General features: G+C 35.4%; 1 protein-coding gene across 3 annotated transcripts in view; it reads right to left on the bottom strand.

The window, feature by feature from the left end:
- Positions 1-27,556, bottom strand: part of IBTK (inhibitor of Bruton tyrosine kinase) — a 93,550-nt gene extending 65,994 nt beyond the window's left edge. For 2 of the 3 annotated variants that reach the window (XM_059400981.1, XM_059400979.1), the window contains exons 1-5: positions 27,284-27,556; positions 11,487-12,201; positions 6,139-6,235; positions 4,600-4,724; positions 221-331 (exon numbers count right to left, since the gene is read on the bottom strand). In XM_059400981.1, the coding sequence (XP_059256964.1) occupies positions 221-331; positions 4,600-4,724; positions 6,139-6,235; positions 11,487-11,807 (654 nt within the window). In that variant the 5' untranslated portion in view covers positions 11,808-12,201; positions 27,284-27,556. The remainder of the gene's footprint in view (positions 1-220; positions 332-4,599; positions 4,725-6,138; positions 6,236-11,486; positions 12,202-27,283) is intronic. The other variant, XM_059400982.1, reaches the window with a different exon arrangement.
- Between the last annotated feature and the right edge of the window lie 214 nt (positions 27,557-27,770).

Genomic DNA, 27,770 nt, shown 5'->3' on the forward strand with positions numbered 1-27,770 from the left:
CCCTGACCTGGAGAGCAGGACCTGAGCTAAAAGCAAGAGAGGCGTAACTGACTGCGCCACCAAAGTGACCCAAATAACTTATTTTTTTTAAATTCTACTATCAGTTGCTATATTACTCTCTGCTTATAGTAGATTAGAAATTTTTTTAATTTAACTGAAGTCTCCATTTTATGGAAATTTTACTGAAGTTACCTAAAATGTGTAATGACATTTCAATTACCAAGCATGTCTGTTCATCTCCATGGCCTAAACGTCCTCCAGGACCATGACCACACGTATAAACCTGCCCTTTCTGAGACAGAAACACTGAGTGAAATTTACAAAGCACCACCTAAGAGAAAACAAAAGATTATTATTAAATTTCTCTGAATAAAATATCCTTTATTTTATTAAAAAATAAATTACAGAATACAACTAACTGTGAAGCACAATGATGGGTACATGGGGATTATATGTTCTCTCTACTTTGAATATGTTCTGTAATAAAAATTAAAAATGTATACACTCTATTTTAAAACCATGTCTACAAACACTGACAAACAGGAAAAAGAACAAAAAAGAAATTAGCATATATTACCCACAAAGGAGACTAAACAAAGGAAATGCAAATCTCAAATGCTCAACTAGAAAAAGCAGTAGCCAGCTGTTTCCCAGCTTTATGGAACCCCAAACAATGAGAACTGGGCAGTGCAACAGGAAGCAAAAAGATCAACAAATATGGATATATGTTATTAAAGAAAATAATGGCAATGGCTTAAGCACATTTTTTAAAAAACAACATCACCTATACAGGTATTGGTAGTTAGATGGTATATTCTTTTAATATTTCTGATTTTGTCGAATACATCTTTAATATCATTACAGTGAATTCTTTCCAGAAGATTTTCAATTTATTTTGCCTAGATCCGCAGGTAGAATCACTATCTATGGCAGCTATAACCATTTGATATGTATTTCTTAAATAATGAGACTTGAAAGTCAAAAGGACTCCTTGATCCATGGGCCACAAAATGAATGCTTTCTTAGCAGGCATGAAAACATGAATGTACAATGGTACATGTCCATCAAAGCTCCTGGCTGATCAGGTCCATTATCAATAAGCAGTAATATTTTGAAAGAATCTATTTTTCTGAGCACTAGGTCTCAACAGTGGGATTGAAACATATATTCAGTAAACCATGCAGTAAACAGATGTGCTGTCTTCTAGGTTTTGTTCCAGTTTTAGAGCACAGGCAGAAATTTAGCATTATTCTTAAGAACCCTAGGATTTTCAGTATGCTTAAGAGAATGAACCCTGGTTTCAGCTTCAAGTCACCAACTGCATTAGGCCCTAATAAGACAGTCAGCCTGTCCTTTGAAACTTTGAAGCCACTCACTTGACTTCTTCCAAAAGATAGCTCATTGCCTACTTTGCAAATCTTGTTTAGTGTAGCTGTTTGCATTAATGCTCTTACCTAGATCTTTGGGATAACTTGCTGCAGCTTCTACATCAGCACCTGTTACTTCACTTTGCACGGTGATGTTACAGAGAAAGCATCTTCCCTCAAACTTCATGAACCAACCAGCCTCTACTAGTTTCAAACTTTTCTTCTCAACTTCCTCACCTCTCTCAGCCTTCATGGAATTGAAGAGTTAGGGCCTTGCTCTGGATTAGGTTTTGGCTTTAAGGAATGTTATGGCTGGTTTGATCTTCTATCCAGATCACTAAAACTTTCTTCATACCAGTAATAAGGCTGTTTCACCTTCTTACCACTTGGGTATTCACTGGAGTAGCACTTTTCATTTCCTTCAAGAAATTTCCCTTTAAATTCACAACTTGGCTAACTTGTTGGTTCAAAAGGCCCACCTTTCAGCCTATCAGCTTTTGATACTTTCCTCACTAAGCTTAATCAGTTTTAGCTTTTGATTTAAGATGAGAAGACATTCAACTCTTCCTTTCACTTAAACACTTAGAGGCCATTGCCAAGTTCTTAACAGGCTTAATTTCAATAATTTGTATCTCAGGGAATTAAGGAAGCCCAAGAAGAGGTAGAGAGACAGGGGAACAATGGCCAGTGGAGCAGTAAGAACACACACAATTATCAATTAAGTCCACCATCTTATATGGATGCAGTTTGTGGTACCCAAAAACAATTACAATAGTAATATCAAAGGTCACTGATAACAGATCACCAGAAGAAATACAGTTAACTCCTAAACAACATGTGTTTAAACTTTAGTATGCATCCACTTATATGCAGATTTTTTTCCAGTAAATAGAGTACAGTACTTAATTAAATGTATTCTCTTCTCTCTATGACTTTAATAACATTTTCTTCTCTCCAGCTTACCTTATTCTAAGAATACAGTATATAATGCATAGAAGTATGTGCTAATTGACTATGTTCTCAGTAAGACTTCCAGTCAGAGAAGTTAAGTTTTTGGAGAGTAAGAAGTCATGCATGGATTTTTGACTGCATGGGGAGGTCAAGTGCCCCAACCCCCAATTTCTTCAAGGGTCAACTAATACTAATGAAAAAGTTTAAAAAATTAAGAGAATTATAGAGACACGAAGTAAGAAAATGCTATTAGAAAAATGGCAATGAAAGACTTACTCAATGTAGAACTCACATAGACCTTCAATTTGTAAAAAATCCAGTGTCTTTAAAGTCCAATAAAGTGAAGTGCAATAAAACAAAGTATGCCTGTTTGCATGTACATACACACATAATCTCTAAACCACACTGCTATTTTTTAAAGCATCTAATATTGAGTATATTAAATTTTACTTTAATATTATTTAAAAATCCTTTTTTCTTACTTTTAAAAAGTATGTACATATACATTTCTTAGGTCATCTATAAATATTTCTAACTTTGGACACAAAAAATGATTATGAAATAAATCTTAAAATTATTTTCCAGAAAGTCAAGTTCTTATGGAAAACAAGAAAATCAGAAGCTGAATTATAAGCTCTACTTATACATATCCTTTAACTACTTGGTAAGTTCTGTAAATACATATACTTATCATACTTATCATAAGTAATGTAAAAAGTCATTATCCCATTTAACTATAACACAAATACTTTTAAAATAAAACCCAAATTATATTCATATTTATAGTATAAACTTAAAACGTGTAAAAGAAAAATCATTTTTTAAGCCAGAAATAAGACATTTTGTTCCATTTTATAGTTAATATTAGAATGCCATTCTATAATTTCTGATTTATATTCAGCAACCAATACCAGAGTTTAAGTGTTCCAACCTTAAAACCTCTGAATTTTTTTAAGGAGATAGGTGATTACCTTAATACTCTGGAATATATTATGCTGAGATTAATAATCTCTGCTCCATGGTAGTATAGCATTAGCTCATTTCAGTGACTAATGGGGGCTCTCTACATAACTGGTGCTCAATAAATAATTCTATAAAACTTGCCTCCTCGGGCGCCTGGGTGGCTCAGTGGGTTAACCTGCTGCCTTCGGCTCGGGTCATGATCTCAGGGTCTTGGGATCGAGTCCCGCATGGGGCTCTCTGCTCAGCGGGGAGCCTGCTTTTCTCCACCCCCCCCCCCCCCCCCCCTTTACTTGTGATCTCTGTCAAAAAAATAAAATCTTAAAAACTTGCCTCCTCTTTTGTTATTTATACTGTTTTCCTTCCTAACCTATCCATAGTGTTTGCTTCAACCCTCATTCAATTCTCATATAAGGATATAAAATTCCTTATATCCTTAATCTCTTCACAAAATACTCTCGCTTTCTTGCCTTAAGTGTAGCTTTCTCCTGAATATGCTCATTTCCTCCATAGCACATATAACCTAGGACCAGAGGATATAATCAGTTTCTGGTTTCCTAATTCTATCATTTATTCCTTCACTCTTATTTAAAAATCCTTGCTCCTGAAAAAGCTCAGCTCGTGAAAGGTGACTAGATCATGTATTAAGTCAGAAAAGGAAAACTGGAAATTTTTTAAGTGTCCCAACTGTGATCAATTGTTAGTGGCTGTTAACAGGTGGAAGAGCATTTTAAGGATTCTGAGGACCTAGTTAAGCTCAAATGAACACACATACACACAAAGACACTGCATTATGCAAAAAGATGAGCATGTCAACAGTAGCAAAACCCATGGAAGTGGAAGACATCATCCAGCAAAATGAACTAAGACCAAAGATCAAAACTTTCCAATATATCAACTCAAATTTTATAATTACATATATTTAAGAACTCAAGTTCATTCAACTAAAACTAGTAACACTGAGTTTCAACAACAAATTCACTTGAGAAACAATATGAAGAACTCTATTTTTGTGAAATGAAAACAAATGCTAGAGAATCAGTAGAAGCTCAACTTTTAAAAGTAGTATCTCTATGGTGCCTTCTAATTTCTAACACTGCTTGCACAAACATCTCATAGTTTTATGGTATTTAACACAATCTAAATATGATTAAAGCTAACACAAAATCTAAAATAGAATTCGTGAAGTTCTGTTGGATTTCTTCATTAAAATGTTATTATCCCTTCAACCCAGTTAACATAATCCAAATGAAAAGATAAACTATCAAACACAAAAGTTCTCTTTAACCTCTGAAAGCACTCAGACCGTACTTCAAAATACCTGCTTGATATAAACCCCACTCCTGGAGAACAGATCCACCAACTCTGGATGATGTTTGCTATTCTGGCTTCCATGCCCCAGGGTGAAATTTGTATTATCTCCCCAAGTGTAGACATCTGTAGGATCTAAAAAGTAAATTAATTTTTATACTTTTATATTTTAAAACAAGTATCAGTTGAGTTCAATTATATATACACTCTATTAATCAGTTTACCTCAAACAGAGACTCTTTGTAGGAACTAATTCAACCAGCATATTTACAAAGACACTGCCAAGATTATTTTTTACATTATGGAACTATTAACATATTATCTAATTCTAGGAATAGAAACAAGAAAATCCAAATCAGCACAGGGCTATCTCAATGTTAGGAACCTAATATTTGTTCCTTGTTTTATTAGCAGCTAATTTAATTGCCAAAGGAGTAAAATCACCTGCTGTAGCCACTTAGTTTCTATGAAAATAATAATTATAGTTATTTAAATACAGAATGTTACCAACAGATACATAATATACAGTAATATTATTTATATATTATATACATACATGTAAGGGTTCTAGATGAAGCAAATGTGGTATCTGTTACTGTTCCTACAGAAACATTAACTTTAGTAGTATGCTCTTGATAGATGCAAAAATCAGACTTATAATCAGAGTAATGACTATTTTAAAGTGGGATAAAACTTAATCACAGCTAAGTTTATGATCTAAGTTTTCATTTTTACTTTGAAAGCCATATAAATTTCTTGAATAGAATTATAACTGCAACTTGCAATATAGTACCCAAGGTAGAAATAAAAATGAAAAATATGTCCTTACTTAGCTTGCTCACTACTTAAATGCAAATTGTATAGAGTGGCCCATTTAAAACTCTTCTCCTTTTCCAACAATTTCCATTTCCAAAATTCAAAGGCAAACAAATTAGAGAAATAAGTAAAATCAGAAGGATGTGAGGGCAAAAGAATCACTTCTTTTTTCCCTCTACTGTAAGTACTGATGTTACTTTCTGGATGGATGCACTTTCTGGATGTAACAGTAGTTACAATTCTGTCTTCCCACTTAGGGTGTGCTTTTACTCTTACTGACATAATATAGGTTGAAACTGACATTATATAGATTGAAAATAAAAATGCAAAATAAATCAATGTTCTGAATAAAAGCCCCAAAATACCAGCTAACATACATTAAGGTATAAGTTCTTTGCAGATATCCACACACAAATAAATTTTCTCAGGTATTTTAATAAAAACAAAGTTTCATTAAAATTTTCTAAGTTGGGGGCACCTGGATGGCTCAGTGGGTTAAAGTCTCTGCCTTCAGCTCACGTCATGATCCCAGAGGCCTGGGATTGAGCCCCGAGTCGGGGCGGGGGGGGGGGGGGGGGTCTCTGCTCAGCAGGGAGACTGCTTCCTGCTCTCTCTCTCTTTGCCTGCCTCTCTGCCTACTTGTGATCTGTCACGTAAATAAATAAAATCTTTATAAAAAAAAATTTTTTTCTAAGTTGTACCGTAATGGAATATATCTGTGAAATTTTCTTACCAGTAGGTTTGAATACTACATGCGTTGGTCTATCCTTCATTACAAGATCCAAAGCTGATAAGCCTTCTTTGTCTTGAATATACAAACTAACACCATGCTAAAATTAAAAAAAAAAAAAAAGAGGAAAAAAAATACATGTTACTTCCAATGCTCGCCCACATTTTTTCACACACAGAAGAGAACTAAGAAAAATCAAATATCTAATTTTCAAGAACTAGAAAACCTGAAGAAATAAAATAAGTAACATTTAAAATCAAAATGAACTAGATGTGAAAATTTTCTATGATGAGGCAAGTCCGGCTGCCTAAAAGGCCTTAGCTCTGGGTTTCTCTGTGCCTGTGCATGTACTACATTTTATGTAAAGAGCCATGCTCCATGTCTAGTTCAGTTAAGGGCTATAAAGACATCAAGGTAAACACAACACTAATATTAGAATTTACTGTTTATAAATATAATGTGATCACACAGGCCACCTCTCTTCTTGCTTAAACTTTATTATATCCAGTATTTACATTTAAGACAATTATATTCCTTTATTTCTATTTGTGTGATACAGGTTTTCATCTTTGTATTTAAATTTTTTATAGCATTCATTAATTGTGACTTCTTATAAATCATATATAACAGTATCCTTAAAAAATCTGAGACTGTATGTGTGTATGTGTTTTAAGGATGAATTTAAAGTAATCTTTGTATCTTCACAGTTCAAAATCAAACATGAAATAGAACATTTTCTATCCCACTTATTTAAGGCAGTTAGCACACCCTATCCCTATTCATCATACTTTTCTATCTTTTAAAATATAATGGGGGGTAGGCAGGAGGGACAGAGAGCAATGTTCAATTCCTATTGTTGTTATCTGACTAGTTTTTAAATATAAAATGTTCAAGAATAACTTCTGGTATTTGCTGATAGTTTAGTAAGATATCCAATAATTAGACTTCTCTCTATTTTAACCTGTGCAAGGTATCACTGCCTGTCTGTACACAGCTCATTTGGGTAGTTACAGACAGAGAACTATAAAGTTATTAAACTCTGTGATGCGTTGGAATCCTCTGTTTTAGGTTACTTAGGAAAGAAGAATCTCCTCTTATCTTGTAACAGTGGATTCCTAATAAACTAAAACCAATTCAAAATTCATTATGTTCTAGATGGTTATAATACTTGATGTCACAAGGATTGTCAATGAGCAAAAAATACTAAAATGAGCTAACCAGTAAAAAACGAAAAAAGAAGTGATCTAAGATTTTAATGAATTTAAAATCATGTGTTACCTACTATTAAAAAAAAAAATAGATATAATAAATCACGTGAGAAGCCATGAGTTTCTTTAATCTTTTAAGAGAAAAGAAGGCAAATTCCGACAAAGTGCTCCAAGCTATAAAGGTGACAAACGGGATCCCAGAAACTTAGATCCCTAGAGTTTATTTTGCCAGTTTTATAAATTTTCCTAAACTTCATACAATCAGCTGGACACTAGTAAGACTACATATATTTGCATCACCCTAAGGAGCCCCAACTGCATAAGACTACATTTGTTTGGCCATTAGAGCTCCTTAGATATAGTAGATTTTGACATTTTCTTTAGTATGTGCAGTGAAATTTGTATTAAAGTTGTATTAAAAGTTGTATTAAAGTTAAGATGAGTATACTCATCTTAAACTTTAAAGGTTGAAGGACTTGTGTGTAGTCTATCCTATTTATTTAAAGATCAACTCTCTACATATCCCCAAAACAGTTAAGTAAATCCATTACCTTGTTAAATAGCATCTTAGTATATACCAGGCTTACAAGCCTGAGCATTTCATGGGAACGCTCTACAAGGAGCAGATGCACTTTAGAAACAGCTATTCCACTATGAACCACGAGTAACATTACTGGATAGGTCTCTCTGCAAATACAGAGAACTGTTTTTGTTTACTTTGACTGTCTTCCTCAAAAGCAAAGTATAAGATAAAGACGGCATACAAGTAATTTTCTTGGGAAGAGATCCTAGAAAATGAGGACCAGAAGAGTAAATAAAAGGTGGAAAAACCAATACAAGGATGTATTATCAAGTAGGTCACTGCTAAGGCTTGTTTGTGCATGATCCTACCAGGAAATTATGGGAACCTTATACAATATATCATGTCGGAGGCAGGCCCCCAGGGCGGACTCCACCATTAAAAGATGGCGCCTGGCTAGTTGCCAGGTTAGGATTGCCTCGTGAGGCTAAGCGGACCGCCCAAAGAGGAAGTAAACAGCATTGGTTGCTAGCAAAGTTGTTCATTTAGGTGCACAGCCTGATTCGCTCCCTCCTGTACCCTGCTCGCTGACTGGTCATGTAAGCATATATAAGGTATAGACTTGCGGAAATAAGGAGAGAGAAGATGCATCCGAACTGGGGCTTCTTGTCATCCTTGCGCGTCGAGGGCGATAATATCACAGAATAATTCTCCAGTTGAGGAATAAAAGGGGTAAGGATTTACCTCCAGTTCCCATTCTTCATTAGCAAAGAGTTGCTCTAAAAGGGTTTTAACTCTCCTGTACTTTTGGATGGTCATGCATGAATGCCAATCTCTGGCACATAAAGTAAGAGGCATTAGATGCTAGAAACAAGGTACAGATTTATACCTATACAAAATGCTAGATGCCTGTGCACAACTGGCTAGAGTGAGAGATGAAGCCAAAATTAGATGAAGTGTTCAGGAAAAGTACTTGATACACACTAATTTTTCCAAACTGGTTATGAGCTAAACTGAATGAGTTTAATATGGCTCTCTCACTATTGCTGCCCATATACTGACAAAAATGTTAGAATCAAAAGACTACCTTGAGACTATAACTTCCAGTGGGGAAAGGTGGGATGTATTCTACTCTCCTTCTTTCAAGCCCATTCTTTAAAGCTTTGATAGTACTTTTGGATATACTGGCTAGATGCCCTCATACTAAAGAAAACAGAAAAATAAGCATTCTCTTATATTCAAATGACAGTTTTAAAACCATAAACTAGGAATAACTTTAATAAACTGGCCCTTGCTGTCTAATTATCCTAGGGCAGGGAGGTGGGAGGGCCCTTCAGAGCAGTTCTACTTAGTTTATAACTCTTCTATTTTAGTTTGAGGAGATTTATCTTGTTTATAATTTGACAATTAATTGTATTGCTCTGGCTCATGACCTGTTCTGTTTTGTGAGGTATCTAATATCCCTCTAATAAAATAGCTTTTGCTTAGGGAACCTTAGTTAGCTTCTGCTTCTATAAAATAAGAACTCTGTTTATTTAATTACTTGGTTTTGGTCTATCTCCTTCTACTCAAACAAACAAAAAAAAGAATTCTGTCTGTCATGTTCATTACATATCCCTAGGACCTAGATTATTGCCTGGCATACATCACGTACTCAAAAAAACATTTGTTCCAAACACTGTACAAATAGTATAGCATTTAATCCACACAACCTTATGAATAAGATGGTTCTATTTCCAAATGAAGAAAATTAAAGCAAGTTTTTCCAGAATAGTAAGTAAACCACCACTATGAAAAAACAATAGTATAGCAAAACAGATACAGCAGAACCCTACAAACATAAACACTCTTTGCCAGCCACTCATCTTGTCATGGAATCAGAGTCAAAGAAGATATGCATAAAATAGGCTCTCTTTTCTCCAGCTTTTGGTAGACAAATAGTTTCTGCTGAGTTTTTCGGTTTTGGGGTTTTTTTTAACTTTGGCAATCAGGAGCTGACAGTGTGGGAGTATATTTATTGTACAATTTGTTTTGGCAATTAAAAAGTCTTGTAGCTATAACGTTGTTATCAAATTCAATATATTTAAAATGTATTTGTGTATGGTCTCTCTCTGCCAACCATAATACCTTAAGGGCTATAGTTGTCATAATACCTTATATGCTACAGGTGTCGAGAAGTGGAACTGACATGCACACTCCAATCACTGCAGCTCTTCCAATTTAATGATGTTCAAAGGTCAAAGGGAAAAAGGATATGCTATGTTGAGACTTGACTACTAAATGGATAGGAAAAGGTTTCTGTGTGGGAAAATTTTATCAGTGCAATGTATCCACTATTAGGTATCTATAACTGAGCAGTAGGCCTATGATAATAATAAAAGACAGTCAAGATAAGCGCAAGGAGGCTGCAGCAAAAATTTCCTGGCTTCTCTTAGCCAAGGAGGAAAGAATGATTGAGGATTTCTAAAGGGATATGAAACCCCAAAGATAAGGAAGATCCAAAATTCAGACCAGACCCTTTTTCAAATTGAAGCCCCAAATCCTGACACCTGAATTGGCAACACCTATGACAAGAGAAAATCCAAGGATGCTCTCAAGCTTGACAGGACTGGCAATCATCCAAATTTCTAGCAGAAACTGGAAAAAAGCTGAGACTGTAGAAGTGGCAAAGGGTAAGAGTAGGGCTGATAAGATAATTTTAACTCTTACCAACCTAGCTTTCTAAATAAAACAGATTAAGGTAAGAGAATTAAAGCATCTAAATCAAATGTTTTAGATGTAAGAGGAATGAATTAACTGGTAAACTTTTTAAAAATCAAAAATAGATGAAGACACTGAAGATAAGCTCCCTAATGTGACCAGAAGTTCCTTGAGGACAGGAAGTGTTTTGTTCTTCTCTGTGTCCTCTACAAGCATAATAAAATGCCTATACCCCCCAAAAAAACAAACAAACAAAAATTTTCAATTTAAAACTCATGACTTCTGAGTTTTTAATGTGCACTCATTAGTGAAATGACGTTGGAGTGCATCTCAAAACACTTCATTATTTGACTATACAGTACAACAAACCTAGATTGAATCTACTTGATGGGAAATTTCAAATAAATTAAACTGATTCTAATTATTGGCTTTTACAACTATAAACACTTTATCCTAGCCAAACAAGAAATAAGCATACTATCCAAAAAAATAGTCCCAAATGTTGTATTTCAATAACTAGTGCCCTTTTAAAGTAGCTAATAAAAGTTACAGAAAAGTAAAGCATTTTTCTTAAGAATACTAAAAGATACATAATATGGGTTAAATGATAAACGGTATGGGATTCACTTCAAAATAATGTGAGATAAACAAAGATGGTAGAGACATATATAAGACACAATTAGCCAACAGTGCATTATGTATTACAAACTTTGGTATATGTTTAAAATTTTGTATCATAAAAAATCTAAATAAAAATATATATGGGATTTGAATTCTAAAGATTAGTCAGTTACAACAGTAAAAGACATCAAACGACTAAAAAGAACAAACTCAAACCTCTGGAAAATAAATGAAGTGCTTGAAAAACACTAAGAAAAACATATGCCAGACCAAATAGTTTTAAATAAACAAATGACACTTACCTTCAATAGAGACCAAACACAATCAATATGTCCATAAAAAATGCTTCTGTGCAAAGCTGTCCATCCTGATTCCTTGTCTTTCACCGAAAGATCCACTCCTTTCTCAATAAGCCAATCTAACACTCCTTTCTTTCCACAAGAAGAAATAAGGTGGAGGGCATTTCTGCCAAAAGCATCTTTGATAGTTGCAGCATTGTAACAATAACTGGAGAGAAAGGCCTTAATCTGATTTTCATTCCCCTTTGTTACCACAGAAAGGACATCCAAAGCATGTTTCAGGGATCGACACTTTGATGTGCAGTCAGGGATGGAAGAATTCATCCTAATTGTTTTTAGACTCCTTAGTTTAGTTCTTTAAAATAGTCAGTTAAGACTAATTTTTTTAAAATTAAAAAGCCAGGACAAAAAAGGTACTATTCAGAAAGATTTATAGAGAATAAATGACCTGTTTAGGATTATAATTTAAATCCTCAATGGCAACAGTATAAAACTATATATCTTTGTACAATTTGCTTTGGCACTTAAATCAAAAAATTATAAATAGTTCTATAAAGTTTATATCAAATACAAGTCCTTTATTTAAAAAAAAAAAAAAAAAACCACTTTCCACAGTTTATGAATTATTCCTGGAGTCAAGCACCAAGGGGGAGTGAGGAGGGGAACTCCCCCTCCACACTGTCTGATCCTTTTAAATATCCATAATTGCAAGAGTGACCTATAAAAGGAAAGAGAGAGAAAGTTTTAAAAAAAAGTACAAAATCAGGCTCTTGCTCTCAGATACTTTACAACAACCTCTATATATAAGTGCCCCTAAAAATAAATAAATAAGTGTGTCCCTAATTCCTATTTCAAAAAAATAAAAGTGTACCAACTTTTCAGCTTCACATCCACAGTATTTTAGAACTACATTAATCATCTTCACATCTTTTTTTCTATTCTGCTTAAGATTAACCTCTGTATCTCTGGAGTTCACCTCTTTCTTTTCAAAAGCTTCGTTTCTTCTCCCTTGTATTTTTACACTGTACTAGCCATGTCCCCACAAGATATAAGCACACTTAAATCCACCATCTTTATAACATCTTTATAACAATTATATATATTATAACAATTATAGCAACAACCATCTTTATAACAATTGTTATAACAATAACAATCACATCTCAAACTGTAATTTACCCCCAAAATTGTCTCATTGCACCCACCACCCATCACCATCACAATAACCAATACTCTCATCATTCACTTTTTACTAAGGGCCAGGCGCTGTGATAATGTTCTCTGTGCCTGGAAAGTCCTTCACCATAGGACCATAGGAGGAGATGATAATTAAATATCAGGTAGCAAAACAACCAGGTATCAACCTGAAAAAAAAAAGAACTTTAGATACTTACTTTATACCTTACACCAATATAAATTCCAGATGGATCAATGACAAACATAAAAATAATACCATAAAAGCACCAGAAGAGAGCATTTAAGACTCTTTTTTATAATTTCAAAGTACAAAAGGCCTTTCTAATAAGTATGGTCTGAAATTCAAGAGTATGAATAAAAGATTAATACATTTAATCAGTTTAAAGCCTACATTAAAAAATTTTAAGACAAAAAAGGAGAAAAAGCTTCTTTAACATATATATAGTCTCTACAAATAAGAGACCAAATAAATAAAACTCAAAGAATAAGATATTTCTCAAAAAAAAAAAAAAAAGAAGAAGAGGAAATTAAACAGATTTTTAAAAAGAGACTCACCTCACTCAAAAGAAATATAAATTAAAACTATAATGAGATACCATGTGACAACATGAATGGAGCAAGAGAGTAGAATGCTAAGTGAAGCCAGTCAGTCCGAGAAAGACATACTATATGATTTCACTCATATGTGGAATTTAAGAAAAAAACAAATGAGCAAAGGGAAAAAAGAGAGAGAGAGACAAATCAAGAAACAGACTCTTAATTATAGAGAAAAAACTGACAGTTACCAGAGAGGAGGTGGGAGGGATGGGTAAAATAGGGATTAAGGAGTATACTTGTTAGTGATGAACAAAGGGTGATTCATGAAATTACTGAATCACTACACTGTACATGTGAAATTAATATAACACTGTATGTTAACTAATTGGAATTAAAATAAAAACTTTAAAAAAACTATAATGAGATACTATTTTTATCCATCAAAATAGGAAAGATCAAAAAGTTTGATATTACTATGTACTGACAAGACTGTAAGAAAATACGTACCCTACTCCATTGCCAGTAAGCATATAAACTCATACAGTCTGGAGGGAAATTTAATATAGTTATGAAAATGTAAACTATACCTTTTTTCTGACCCAAGCAATTTTACTTCTAGGAATTTATCTTGGAAAACTGTATCTATGTGTGAAATCGTGTTAGTATAAGAATATTCACTGAGTCATTGTTTGAAATAGTAAAGCATGGAAATTAGAAGTAATTATGTCCATAAAACAGAGTATTACTCATGTATCAAATGAAGCCGCTATATATTTTCGGATATGAAATAATCTACAAGATACACTGTACAATGTCCTTGAAAATGAGATGTGTATCAATACCCTTATGGAAAAATTGTATATGCATTTACATATTTATGCTTGAACATGCATGAAAGATGTCTAGAAGACACAACAAAATGGTTAAGAGTGGTTCCTCTGGAGAAGAGCACCAATAGCTGGAGACAGAAATGGAAGGCAATCTTACTTGTATTTTACTACAAACCACTTCTGAATGCTTCACCATAAGCATGAATAACTATTCAGAACTAAATACCTAAAAAATATAAAGAAATGCTAATATATTGATTAGAGAGGCTGTAGGAAAATACAGAAAACTCAGCCACCAAATAAAGAGCCTCTAGTTTTTTTCCAATATGCTAGCCTGTCTGCTTTGCCCTGTTTGGATCTGGAGAAATGAAATACAATTTGTCGACTATTTGATAAACTACTATCCCTCAAGTTTTTAACTACCTGAAAGAAAACTAACCACCCATATACCAGAAATTTTATAACTAGAGTGGATGACTTTACATTCAACATTTCTTCATCTTTTTATTTATCATCTCCTAATTATTTTTCTTTCAATATTTTTGTACTCTCAAGTTCATTCTATTTTATTTTAGTCCTCTGGATTTTAAATTAGTAAATCCATTTCATAATGGTTAGATACAATAGAAATTCTATGTTAATTCTCTTCTCCAAGGTATTGATCATAAATACTTAATAGAACCGTTCTAAAACCACAAAAAAACCCAAACAGCCAAAGCTATCTTGAGAAAGTAGAAGGTGAAAGCATCACACCCCAATTTCAAACTATGTTACAAAACTGTAGTAATTAAAACAGTATGATATTGGCACACAAAGAAACACATAGATCAATGGAACAGAATAGAGAGCCCAGACATAAACCCATGTATATATGATTTACAACAAAGGAACCAAGAATATACAATAGCAAGGGGACAATCTCCTCAATAAAGGGTGTTGGGAAAATTGGACAGCCACATGCAAAGGCATGAAACTGGACCCCTATCCTACACCATACCCCAAAATTAACTCAAATGATTTAAAGACTCAAATTTAAGATCTGAAACCATAAAACTCCTAGAAGAAAACACAGGCAGTAACCTCCCTGACATAGATCTTGAAGATGATTTTTTTAATCTGACAGCAACAGCAAAAGCAACAAAAGCAAAAATAAACAAGTAGCACCACACCAAATTAAAAAGTTTCTGCACAGCAAAGGAAACCATCAACAAAATGAAAAAGTAACCTACTGAATGGGAGAAAAATTTTTGCAAATCATACCTCTGATAAAGGGCTAATTGATATAAAGTATCCAAAGAATTCATAAAATTCAAGAGCAAAAAACTAAACCATCTAATTTTTAAAATGGCCAAAAGATTTAAATAGATTTTCCAAAAAAGACATGGAGATACCCAACAGGTACATAAAAAATGCTGACCATCACTAATCATCAGGGAAATGTAAATTAAAACCAAAAGGAGATAACACCTTTCTCCTTTAGAATGCCTATTATCAAAAAAATAAGAAAAAATTAGGGTTGCCAAGGACATAAAGAAAAAGGAACCCTATACACTACTGGTGGGAATGTAAATTAATATATCCACTATAGAAAGTACTGTGGAGGTTTCCCCCGAAATTAAAAATAGAACTAACCTAATACCCAGCAAGTCCACTTCTAGGTATTTATCCAAAGAAAACAAAACACTAACTCCATGTTCACTGCAGCATTATTTACATTATTTGCAATAGCCAAGATATGGATAAATGGATATCAATGGATAAATGGATTAAACAGTTATATACAAGAAGAGAGAAGCAAGATGGTGGAGGAGTAGCAAATTGATATGACATCAGGTGCCAGGAGTTTGGCTTATCTTACCAATTCCTTTTTTAGAATTTTTTAAAAAATTTTCATCTTTACAGTCATATTCCATCCCTTCATTGTATTTACCTTCATTTTTGTACATATATATGTTCCTGTTTCTTTAAAATTTTGGGAGGTAGTTTCTTCTAAGAGACCAAAATACACCCAAAATCTGTTCTATCCACCATTCTAATATATGTATGTACATTTTTTTTCCCCTCTTGTTTCTCCCCCCAGTTTTGGGTCTCTTCTGATTTGGTTAGTTTACATTTTTCTGGGCTCTCTGTCACCCTTTTAGCATTTATTCTCTCATTCACATATTCTTATCTGGATAAAATGACAAGGCAAAAAAACTCACCACAAAAAAAAAAAAAAAAAAGAGGCTGTACCAATGGCTAGGGACTTCATCAATACAGACATTGGTAATATGTCAGAACTACAGTTCAGAATAACGATTATCAAGGTGCTAGCTGGGTTTGAAAAAGGCATGGAATATATTAAAGAAACCCTTCCTGGAGAAATAAAATCACTTTCTGGAGAAATAAGAGAACTAAAATCTAATCAACTTGGAATAAAAAAAGCTATAATGAGGTGCAATCAAAAAATGGAGGCTCTTACTGCTAGGATAAATGAGGCAGAAGAGAGAATCAGTGATAGAGAAGAACAAATGACGGAGAATAAAGAAGCTGAGCAAAAGAGAGACAAAGAACTACTGGACCACAAGGGGAAAATTCAAGAGATAAGTGATACCATAAGATGAAATAATATTAGAATAATTGGGATTCCAGAAGAAGAGGAAAGAGAGAAAGTGGCAGAAAGTATATCAGAGCAAATTATACTAGAGAATTTCCATAATATGGCAAAGGGAAGAAGCATCAAAATCCAGGAAGCACAGAGAACCCCCTCAGAATGAAAAAAAACAGGTCCATGCTCCGTCATCTAAAAGTAAAACTTACAAGTCTCAGTGACAAAGAGAAAAATACTGAAAGCAGCTCAAGACAAGAAGTCTGTCTTGTACATGACAATATACAATGGTAGAAATATTAGACTGGCATCAGACTTATCCACAGAGACCTGGCATGCCAGAAAGAACTGGCATGATATATTCAGAGCACTCAATGAAAAAAATATGCAGCTAAGAATACTATATCCAGGTAGGCTATCATTGAAAACAAGAGAGATAAAAAGCTTCCAGGACAAACAAAAATTAAAAGAATTTGCAAACACCAAGCCAGTCCTACAGGAAATATTGAAAGGGGTCCTCTAAGCAAAGAGAGAGCCTAAATGTAGTAGACCAGAAAGGAACAGAGACAATATACAGTAACAGTCACCTTACAGGCAATACAATGGCACTAAATTCACATCTCTCAATAGTTACCCTGAATATATGGGGCACGTGGGTGGCTCAGTGAGTTAACCCTCTGCCTATAGCTCAGGTAATGATCTCAGGATATTGGGATCGAGGCCCACATCAGGCTCTCTGCTCAACAGGGAGCCTGCTTCCCCCTCTCTCTCTGCCTGCCTCTCTGCCTACTTATGATCTCTCTCTGTGTGTCAAATAAATAAATAAAATTAAAAAAAAAAAAAAACAGATACCCTGAATGTAAATGTAAACGGGCTAAATGCCCCAATCAAAAGACACAGGGTATCAGAATGGATTAAAAAAAAAAAATCAATATGCTGTCTATAAGAAACTCATTTTAGACCCAAAGACACCTCCAGATTTAAAGTGAGGGGGTGGAAAACAATTTACCATGCTAATGGACATCAAAAGAAAGCTGGGGCAGCAATCCTTTTATCAGATAAATTAGACTTCAGGCCAAAGACTATAATAAGACATGAGGAAAGACACTATATCATACTCAAAGGGTCTGTCCAACAAGAAGATCTAACAATTTTAAATATGTATGCCTTTAACATGGGAGCAGCACACTATATAAACCAATTAATAACAATATCAAAGAAACACATTGACAATAATATAATAATAGTAGGGGACTTTAACACCCCTCTCACTGAAATGGACAGGCCATCCAAGCAAAAGATCAACAAGAAAAGAAAGGCCTTAAATGACACACTGGATCAGATGGACATCACAAATATATTTACCACATTCCATCCCAAAACAACAGAATACACATTCTTCTCTAGTGCACATAAAACATTCTCCAGAATAGATCAAATCCTGGGTCACAAATCAGGTCTCAATGGGTATCAAAAGACTGGGATCATTCCCTGCATATTTTCAGACCAAAATGCTTTGAAGCTAGAACTCAATCACAAGAGAAAAGTTGGAAAGAACTCAAATACATGGAGGCTAAAGAGCATCCTACAAGAGTGAATGGGTCAACCAGGAAACTAAAGAAGAATTGAAAAAATTCATGGAAACAAATGAAAATGAAAACACAATCATTCAAAATCAGTGGGACAGAGCAAACACAGTCCTGAGAAGAAAGTAAATGCGGTTCTGAGAAGAAAGTATACAAGCCTTTCTCAAAAAACAAGAAAGGTCTCAAGTATACAACCTAACCTTACACCTAAAGGAGCTGGAGAAAGAACAGCAAAGAAAGCCTAAACCCATCAGAAGAAGAGAAATTAAAAGATCAGAGCAGAAATCAATGAAATTGATACTAAAAGAACAGAAGAAGAAATCAATGAAACTAGGAGCTGGTTCTATGAAAATAATTAGTAACATTGATAAACCCCTGGCCAGACTTATCCAAAAGAAAAGAGAAAGGACCCAAATTAATAAAATCATGGATGAAAGAGGATAGATTACAACAAACACCAAAGAAATACAAACAATTATAAGAACATATTAGGAGCAACTATATGCCAGCAAATTTGACAATCTAGAAAAAAATGGATGCACTCCTAGAGATTTATAAACTACCAAAACTGAACCAGGAAGAAATAGAAAACCTGAACAGACCCATGACCAGTAAAGAGATTGAAGCAGTCATCAAAAATCAACCCAACAAACAAGAGCCCAGGGCCAGAGGGCTCCCCAGGGAAATTCTACCAAACAGTTAAAGAAGAATACCTATTCTACTGATATTGTTCCAAAAACAGAAATGGAAAAAAAACCTCCAGACTCATTTTATTACCTTGATCCCAAAACCAGACAAAGACCCCACCAAAAAGGAGAATTACAGACCACTATCCTTGATGAACACCGATGCAAAAATTCTCACCAAAATACTAGCCAACAGGATCCAACAGTACATTAAAATGATTATTCACCACGACCAAGTGGGATTTATTCCTGGGCTGCAAGGTTGGTTCAACATCTGCAAATCAATAATGTGATGCAATACATTAATAAAAGAAAGAACAAGAACCATATGATCCTCTCAATAGATGCTGAAAAAGCAGTTGACAAAGTACAGCATCCCTTCCTGATCAAAACTCTTAAAAGTATAGGGATAGAGGGGACATCATCAAAGCCATCTATGAAAAACCCACAGCAAATATCATTCTCAATGGGGAAAAACTGAGAGCTTTTCCGCTAAGGTCAGGAACACGGCAGGTATACCCACTATCACCACTGCCATTCAACATCCTACTAGAAGTCCTAGCTTCAGCAGACAACACGAAGAAACAAATCAGCAAAGAAGTCAAACTCTCACTTTTCACAGGTGATATGATACTTTATATGGAAAACCCAAAAGGCTCCACTCCAAAACTGCTAGAACTCATGCAGGAATTCAATAAAGTGTCAGGATATAAAATCAATGCATAGAAATTAGTTGCATTTCTATACACCAACAGCAAGACAGAAGAAAGAGAAATTAAGGAGTCAATCCCATTTATAATTGCACCAAAAATTATAAGATACCTAGGAATAAACCTAACCAAAGATGCAAAGAATCTGTACTCAGAAAACTATAAAGTACTCGTGAAAGATATTGAAGAAGACATAAAGAAATGGAAAAACATTCCATGCTCATGGATTGGAAGAACAAATACTGTGAAGATGTCTACACTACCTAAAGCAATCTACACATTTCATGCAATCCCTATCAAAATACCATCAACTTTTTTCAAAGAAATGGAACAAATAATAAAATAAATATGGAACCAGGAAAGACCCCAAATAGCCAGAGGAATGTTAAAAAGAAATCAAAGTTGATGGCATCACAATTCCAGACTTCAAGCTCTATTACAAAGCTGTAATCATCAAGACAGTATGGTACTGGCACAAAAACAGACACAGAGATCAGTGGAACAGAAGAGAGAGCTCAGAAATGGACCCTCAACTCTATGGTCAACTAACCTTCAACAAAGCAGGAAAGACTGTCCAATGGAAAAAAAACAGTCTCTTCAACAAATGGTGTTGGGAAAATTGGACAGCCACACGCAGAAGAACGAAACTGAACCATTTCCTTACACCACACACAAAAATAGACTCAAAATGGATGAAAGACCTCAATGTGAGACAGGAATCCATCAAAATCCTTAAGGAGAACACATGCAGCAACCTCTTCAACCTCAGCTGCAGCATCTTCTTCCTAGAAACATCGCCAAAGCAAGGGAAGCAAGGGCAAAAATGAACTATCAGAACTTCATCAAGTTCAAAAGTTTTTGCCCAGCAAAAGAAAGTCAACAAAACCAAAAAACAACTAACAGAATGAGAGAAGATATTTGCAAATACCAGATAAAGGGCTAGTATCCAAAATCTTTAAAGAATATAAAACTCAACACCCAAAGAACAAATAATCCAATCAAGAAATGGGCAGAGGACACGAACCGACATTTCTGCAAAGAAGACATCCAGATAGCCAACATACACATGAAAAAGTGCTCCACATCACTTGGCATCAGGGAAATTCAAATCAAAACCACAATGAGATACCACCTCACACCATTCAGAATGGCTAAAATTAACAAGTCAGGGAACGACAGATGTTGGAGGGGATGCGGAGAAAGGGGAACCCTCCTACACCGTTGGTGGGAATGCAAGCTGGTGCAGCCACCCTGAAAAGCAGTATGGAGATTCCTCCAAAAGTTGAAAATAGAGCTACCTTACGACCAAGCAATCACACTACTAGGTATTTACCCTAAAGATACAAGTGTAGTGACCCGAAGGGGCAAATGCACCTGAATGTTTACAGCAGCAATGTCCACAATAGCCAAGCTATGGAAAGAACCTAAGATGTCCATCAACAGATGAATGGATAAAAAAGATGTCGTAGCTATATATAATGGAATACTATGCAGCCATCAAAAGAACTGAAATCTTGCCATTTGCGATGATATGGATGGAACTAGAGGGTATTATACTGAGCAAAATAAGTGAATCAGAGAAAGACAATTATCCTATGATCTCCCTGATATGAGGAATTTGAGAGGCAGAGTGGGGTTTGGGGGGTAGGGAAGTAAAAAATAAAACAAGATGGGATGGGGAAGGAGACAAACCATAAGAGACTCTTAATCTCACAGAACAAATTGAGGGTTGCTGGGGGGAGTGGGGGGATGGACACTGGGGAGGGTATGTGATATGGTGAGTGCTGTGAAGTGTGTTAGCCTAACGATTCACAGACCTGTACCCCTGGGGCAAATAATACACTATATGTTAATAAAAATAATTTTTTTAAAAAGTTATATACATACAATGGAATATTACCAAGCCATTAAAAAGGATGAGCTCTTGCCATTTGCAACAACACGGATGGACCTCAACAGCATTATGCTAAGTGAAATGAGTAAGAGGGAAGCAAATGGCATATGACTCTCTTATATCAGATTAGGGGTGGGAGGGCAGAACTGGATGAACTGGTTTGTTTTTGTTCTAAATAAACTGAATAAATTTTAAAAACTTAAAATAAACTTAAAATAAAACTTAAATAAAATAAATAAAATAAATAAAAACTTAAAATAAAACTTAAATTCCCCAAAACACTTTTCTCATTTCAGTTTTTAAATACATATTTTGAATGACAAAAGAAAAAACAGTTATGAGGCAACTATTTGGAGGGACATATAGGATTTTACTATAAGTGTAGGGGAAACTTCTGTGCACCATAGATAGATATGAAACATTGCAAATGTGCACTTTCAACTCCCATTTCAAACCACACTAAGAGTCAAAGTCCTAAATCTAACTAGCTCTTTGCTATTCTGACTTCCCCATCCAGAGGTAACAGCATAGAATTAGGATTCCCAATCTTTTCTAGCTCCAGTTGTTTCTACAAGTCTGTATGTTTTATAATTTGATATAAGGTTTATAACATTATTCCCACCTTAAACTGTTGATAGGTATAAAAAACAAAGTGTTTCTTTTTTTTTTTTTTTAAGATTTTTATTTATTTATTTGACAGAGAGAGATCACAAGTAGGCAGAAAGGCAGGCAGAGAGAGAGGAAGGGAAGCAAGCTCCCTGCTGAGCAGAGAGCCCGATGTGGGACTTGATCGCAGGACCCTGAGATCATGACCTGAGCTGAAGGCAGCGGCTTAACCCACTGAGCCACCCAGGCGCCCAAAAACAAAGCGTTTCTTAGTTGACATGATGAAAAAAGTAACAAAGCCTTAAGTAGTTGAAAACTACTTAACTAAACTAACTAAACTAAAACTTAACTAAACTACTTAACTTAAACTAAACTAGTTTAAACCCACTTTAAAACTACTTTTCCAGAAAACTGGAAAAAAATATAAATAGCAAAATAGTCAATTATAGTTAACTTCATTTTTTTGAGGATCTAAAATATTTCCACCTTTGTACTTTCAGTGTATTCATAATACCTGAAAAGAACTACTTCCTGGCAAATAACTCAAACACTACATGAAAAAAATCAAGAGTACAACCAAAGAAAATTCTCTAATTGTTACTATACATAAGCAATTACAATGAACAAAAAGGGGAATATTAAATGTAAAAATGGTAGTATACTATAATATATGGAGAAACATACAGAATACTATGAACATAAATATGGAAGTGACTAAGAGCTAGTGTTTCTTAGAGCCTTACATCTTTGGATACAAATACAGCAATGCCAGCTGTTACTAGTTATGTAACTCTAAGAATTACATAAATCTCTTATTTCTTCATCTGAAAACGGAAACAATGTCACCAATCTCACAGCATTACTGTAATGACAAATGAAATTGCTTAGCCTGGTACCTGCACAAAACAGGCATGCAACAAACAGTAGCTTTTATTACTATTATTTCTTCAGTAACAAAAGGGTAACAAATTTAATCTCAAAATTCATGTTTGAGTTTCATTGCCTCTGCTACCTGGTTTCCATGCATATTTCTCCAATTAAAACATATACACTAAGGCTACCAAAATGACCTCCAAACCTACAAATACTTTTAGATACTTTTAGTTCTGTTCTTAATTTACTTCGCTGCTTTTAGTCATTAACACCACATTCTTCTAAGTATCTGGATGGAAGGAGAGGGTTCTCCTAAGAACACTTTTAATTTACTTCGCTGCTTTTAGTCATTAACACCACATTCTCCCAAGTATCTAGGAAGGGATACTGAAAGCATAGGGAACTACTGAAGCATTTAAGCATGGGCTCTCTCTCACCCCTTCTTCCAAAGACATTACTTCTTCCCCTTACCTTCAAATTTTGGAGCTCTCAATGTTCCATCGTCAGCCTTCTCTTCCTCTCTACTTCATATTCTCCCTGAATAATTTCAATCTCTTTCTACCTTTTAACTGTAACCTATATGCTCATAACCCCCAAATATGTCTTCTACCCTCACATCTTTCCTAAATTCCAGGCCCATATTTCCAATTACCAGTGTAAATGTTATTTATGCATTCAACAAATGCTTACTGAAGGCAAAGAAAGCAAGGGAAATAAATATTTACTAAGCACCTACTACATATTGGATATTTTACATCACAGAGAGGTTAAATAAGCCACCCAAATCATAGCACTAATAAAAGAGAAGTTGGAATTCAAGCACAGATCTGTTTAACAGCAAAGTACAAGCTATTTCTTCTATACTACACTGCCTCTCCAGTGCATCCACAGTAGGTCACAGGTACTGGGAATACAAAATAAATATGGTATAAATATTTTAGATAACATAATAAAAATATAGGTTCATGGATAATACTTAAGTGAAAGTATAGCTCATTTAACATCTGTATTCAATGAACAAAATCTATTATCTACTATTGTCTCTACCATCAAAGGGTCACAGTTTGATAGAGAAGACTGATTATATTTAAGCAAATGATTAAAACATAAACCTATGGTAAAGATAAAACAAGTGACTCATAGGAATAGGGAGTTGAGAAGAGAGAGACAGGGAAGATTTCCTACATTAGGATGAGTATATGTTTGCCTGATAAATTCAGGGTGAGTAGCATTCAAGGCAGGGAGAAAAAATATAAATTAAAGCACTGGAATCATTTTAGTCTATTCTGAAAATTCCAAGTAATTCAGAAGACAGAAAACAGCGAGGCTTAATATATACACCAGGGTGGGACAGATTATGGACAGCTTTCTGTGCCTTTCTTTAGGGATAAAGAAAGCGAGCAATTCAGAGACACATTTAGATATTTAAGATCTTGAATATATAAGATGTGGTGGTAACTCCCAAATTTCTAGCCAGATTATATATAATGGCAGCCAAGAAGTAGAGTAGGGGGTAAATACTTTGGAAATCAGAAAAAGAAAAGAAAAAACCTTTGAAAATGCAACAAATAAAAATTAACGGGGAAAAGTTGTTTATATGTGACGAATACAAAATATTGATGGGAAACTGAATTGTAACAGTACAGCTAGCTACAGGCAATTGTTCAACCTTGGGAACTAGCCCACCACAAAGGTGTTAGCCAGTAGAGGTTGAGCCCTCAACAGTGACTCATAATTGTTCCACTTATCCTTGGTTAGGAGTTTAGGTATCTTCCTAAAACACAAATCTGATCATGCCATTCTGACAAGTCCAAGCCTAATATCTACATTCCATGTGTTATGGTTAGCCTTGGGACGTCAGGAAAAGAACATCAATTAAGCCTGTCAATTAAGACATAGCCCATAAAATTCAGACTCTAAATTCAGAACACCAGAGGTAGGAACCCAGGTAGACCACTAACTAAATGATCCTAGGCACATCACAATTTCCTAAGTTTCAATTCTCTCACTTAGAAAAAGTGGCAACAAATATTTATAACTTGGGTTGTTCTGAAAAACAAATGAAACAGTTAATTCATATGTAATCACCCAACAAATGTTTTTAAAAAAAAGAAAGGGGGGGCTTATATTGATATACAGGTCAGAAAACGGCATAACTTTTTTAGAGTCCTTTCTGTTTGGAATGCTTTTCACCCAAACCCTTACAAGACTGCCAATGTGTCCATGCGTTAGTTACAGAGCATCTACCATCTTTTAAATTTTGATATGGACAACCTACATAAATTTCAACCTCATATTGCCTTTTTATATATGAGCACCTTCATTTTACAATGAGGAAATTTACATGAAAGTTTAAATTACAAATACAGAAAAGTTTAAATTACAAATACAGATAAGTATACTCTAGATTCTATCTATTCTACTCTACCCAAATTACTCTCTCAAAATGCAGTTAGATAATCTTTTTTAATAAGAAGTAGAACAGTGTACTACAAAAAAATTACCCTTATTTGTAGTCAGAAGAATTGGGATCCTACTACCCTTGGCCAGATAAAATCTTGGCCAAATAACTTAATATCCCTAATCCTATTTCGCCATCTGCAAAGTTGGTGATAATAACTTGTCCTGTTAGGATGGACCTTGGCTACACAAAGATTTTAAGTTCTCAGGGAAGGGGGAACTGGGGACAGGGTTGTCATTATTTCTTCATATTTATATATATATATATATATATAAATACATATATATTCAATAAACAGACTTATTTATAAAGCACTAATACCAAAATATCTTCCTTTTAAACTTGCATCTATATTAAATTGTTACAAAGCTACAAATTATAACTCAAAATTGAATTTAAAAATTTTTTAATTCCTTCTGTAAGCCCTGAAAATAGTTCACATAACAATTTTAAAACACAAGAACTTGCTTCTTTAAGAGATTAGTAATTTCCCTTCATCAATATTGTATTTTAGTAAACGTCATCTCAAATACTCTCTTGGTACTAAAGATAGAGACTTCAATACCTTACCGATGCAATATCCAGTTTCACAACAGACAAATTCTGCAAATCTTAGGGGTCAAACACATCTCTACATGTAGCAAAAAAAAATTACTGATCTATTAATAACGGTAAACTGATTTTGATACCATTTATAATAATAAACCGAGTAATAATGAGCTATGGTCTATTCAACTACATATGGTCCTAAAATATAATGAGAGTAAAAGAATGTAGTAAGTTCCTTCACAGAATTTAGCGTCCTAAGAACCCTCAATACAAGTTCTTTTTTTTTTATTTAAATAATGAAGCAGCCACTTTAAAAAATTTCTTGAGATAAACTATGCTCTAACTAAAGCTTCTGCAAATACCTGTAACAAATTCTTTTTAGAAAACACCTTTTTGCCCTCATCTATGTCTGTTTCTAAAACCAATACAAATCAAGGAATTCAAAACAAACAAACAAAAATCAAGAAGTAGCTACGCAAGGATGTGAATTGGTACATTATGAGTGGAGAAACACTATCACTCATTAAAAAAAAAAAAAAGTCCCAGTCTTCCAATAATTCTGATAGATTTCGAATTTCAAACGCCCTACTTCGAAGCATGGAGGGAAGGGGAGCAGGGGGAGTGCTACATCAATTTCTGCTTCCTGAAAAAAATATCTTTAAGTTTTATTAACTATGTTGGAGAACAGCAGTCAAGGATGTCCGGGCTTACCAATTTCACTACTGACCTAAAACTTTTTTAAAACCACACAACTTGTTACAATAAAAAGCCTCTATCCTGTTTTCCTCAATCCCAAGAACCGATTCCTTTTCACACAATGGTCAATTCACACAGAATTCCAGAGTCAGTTTCCCCACAGTGGAGTAAAACTCTATGACCCCACGAAGGGATAACGCTTCAAGGAATGGCTTCAAATTTAAGGCTCGAAGGGAAGTGACACAACTACCGAAACTAGCAAAGCAACAACGCTGGAGGGCGTGTCAGGCAGGACAGCAACGTAGCGCGTAGCAGAACAGCCCATTCATAAGCTGAGCGAGGTTGCAAGAAGGCGGACTCCAGGACCCCGATCCCTGGGCCCGCTCCCCGCCGTCACGCTCGAAGCGCGGCAGCCTCGGAGCCACTGGGCTCCCTCCCCGCGAGGTATCTGTGCCCCGGTCACCCGCACCCTCCGGAAACTGAATACTGTCCCACTGCCCGCCCCCCGCACCCCCCCGCCACCGGCTTAAGCGACACGGTCGCCTCAGCCTACTCCGCACAGTGAGGCCGCGCAGAGCACTCCCTCACCAGTCGCTAGATGAAAGTGCGCCGGTGTACTCCGCGAGACGAGCACACAGCCGCGCGGGGACTCATCCTCAGTGAAGACAACTGGAGAAACGGAACAGTGCCAGGGGGGAGGCTGGTCCCCAGGCCCGGCAGCTGTGGAGGCGGCTGCAGCTTCAGCCGCGACTACAGGCACCGGGAAGGGGGCTGGGAGAAAAGACCGGTGCGGGCGGAACCCAGGAATAAGACAGGCATTGATTGGCCGAGGCTCGTGTATGCCTCATGAGGATTGGCTGGTGTCTGCCCAGAAGGCCTCGCGTGGCAACACCTAAGCTATGGCCTTTCCCGGGAGCCCTGAGAGAACTTGACCCTGCCGGCCTTCGGACTACCGGCGCAAGCCAGGGGCGGGGAAACGCGGCAGCTGAGGATTCTCAGCCAACAGCGTTGGTGGAAATGTGCCTTTGGGGTCAGTGCGGCCTAGGTAGAAACGTCAGCTGCGGACTTGGGAGTT

Source organism: Mustela nigripes, chromosome 5 (assembly GCF_022355385.1).
Source record: "Mustela nigripes isolate SB6536 chromosome 5, MUSNIG.SB6536, whole genome shotgun sequence".
Lineage (NCBI taxonomy): Eukaryota > Metazoa > Chordata > Mammalia > Carnivora > Mustelidae > Mustela > Mustela nigripes.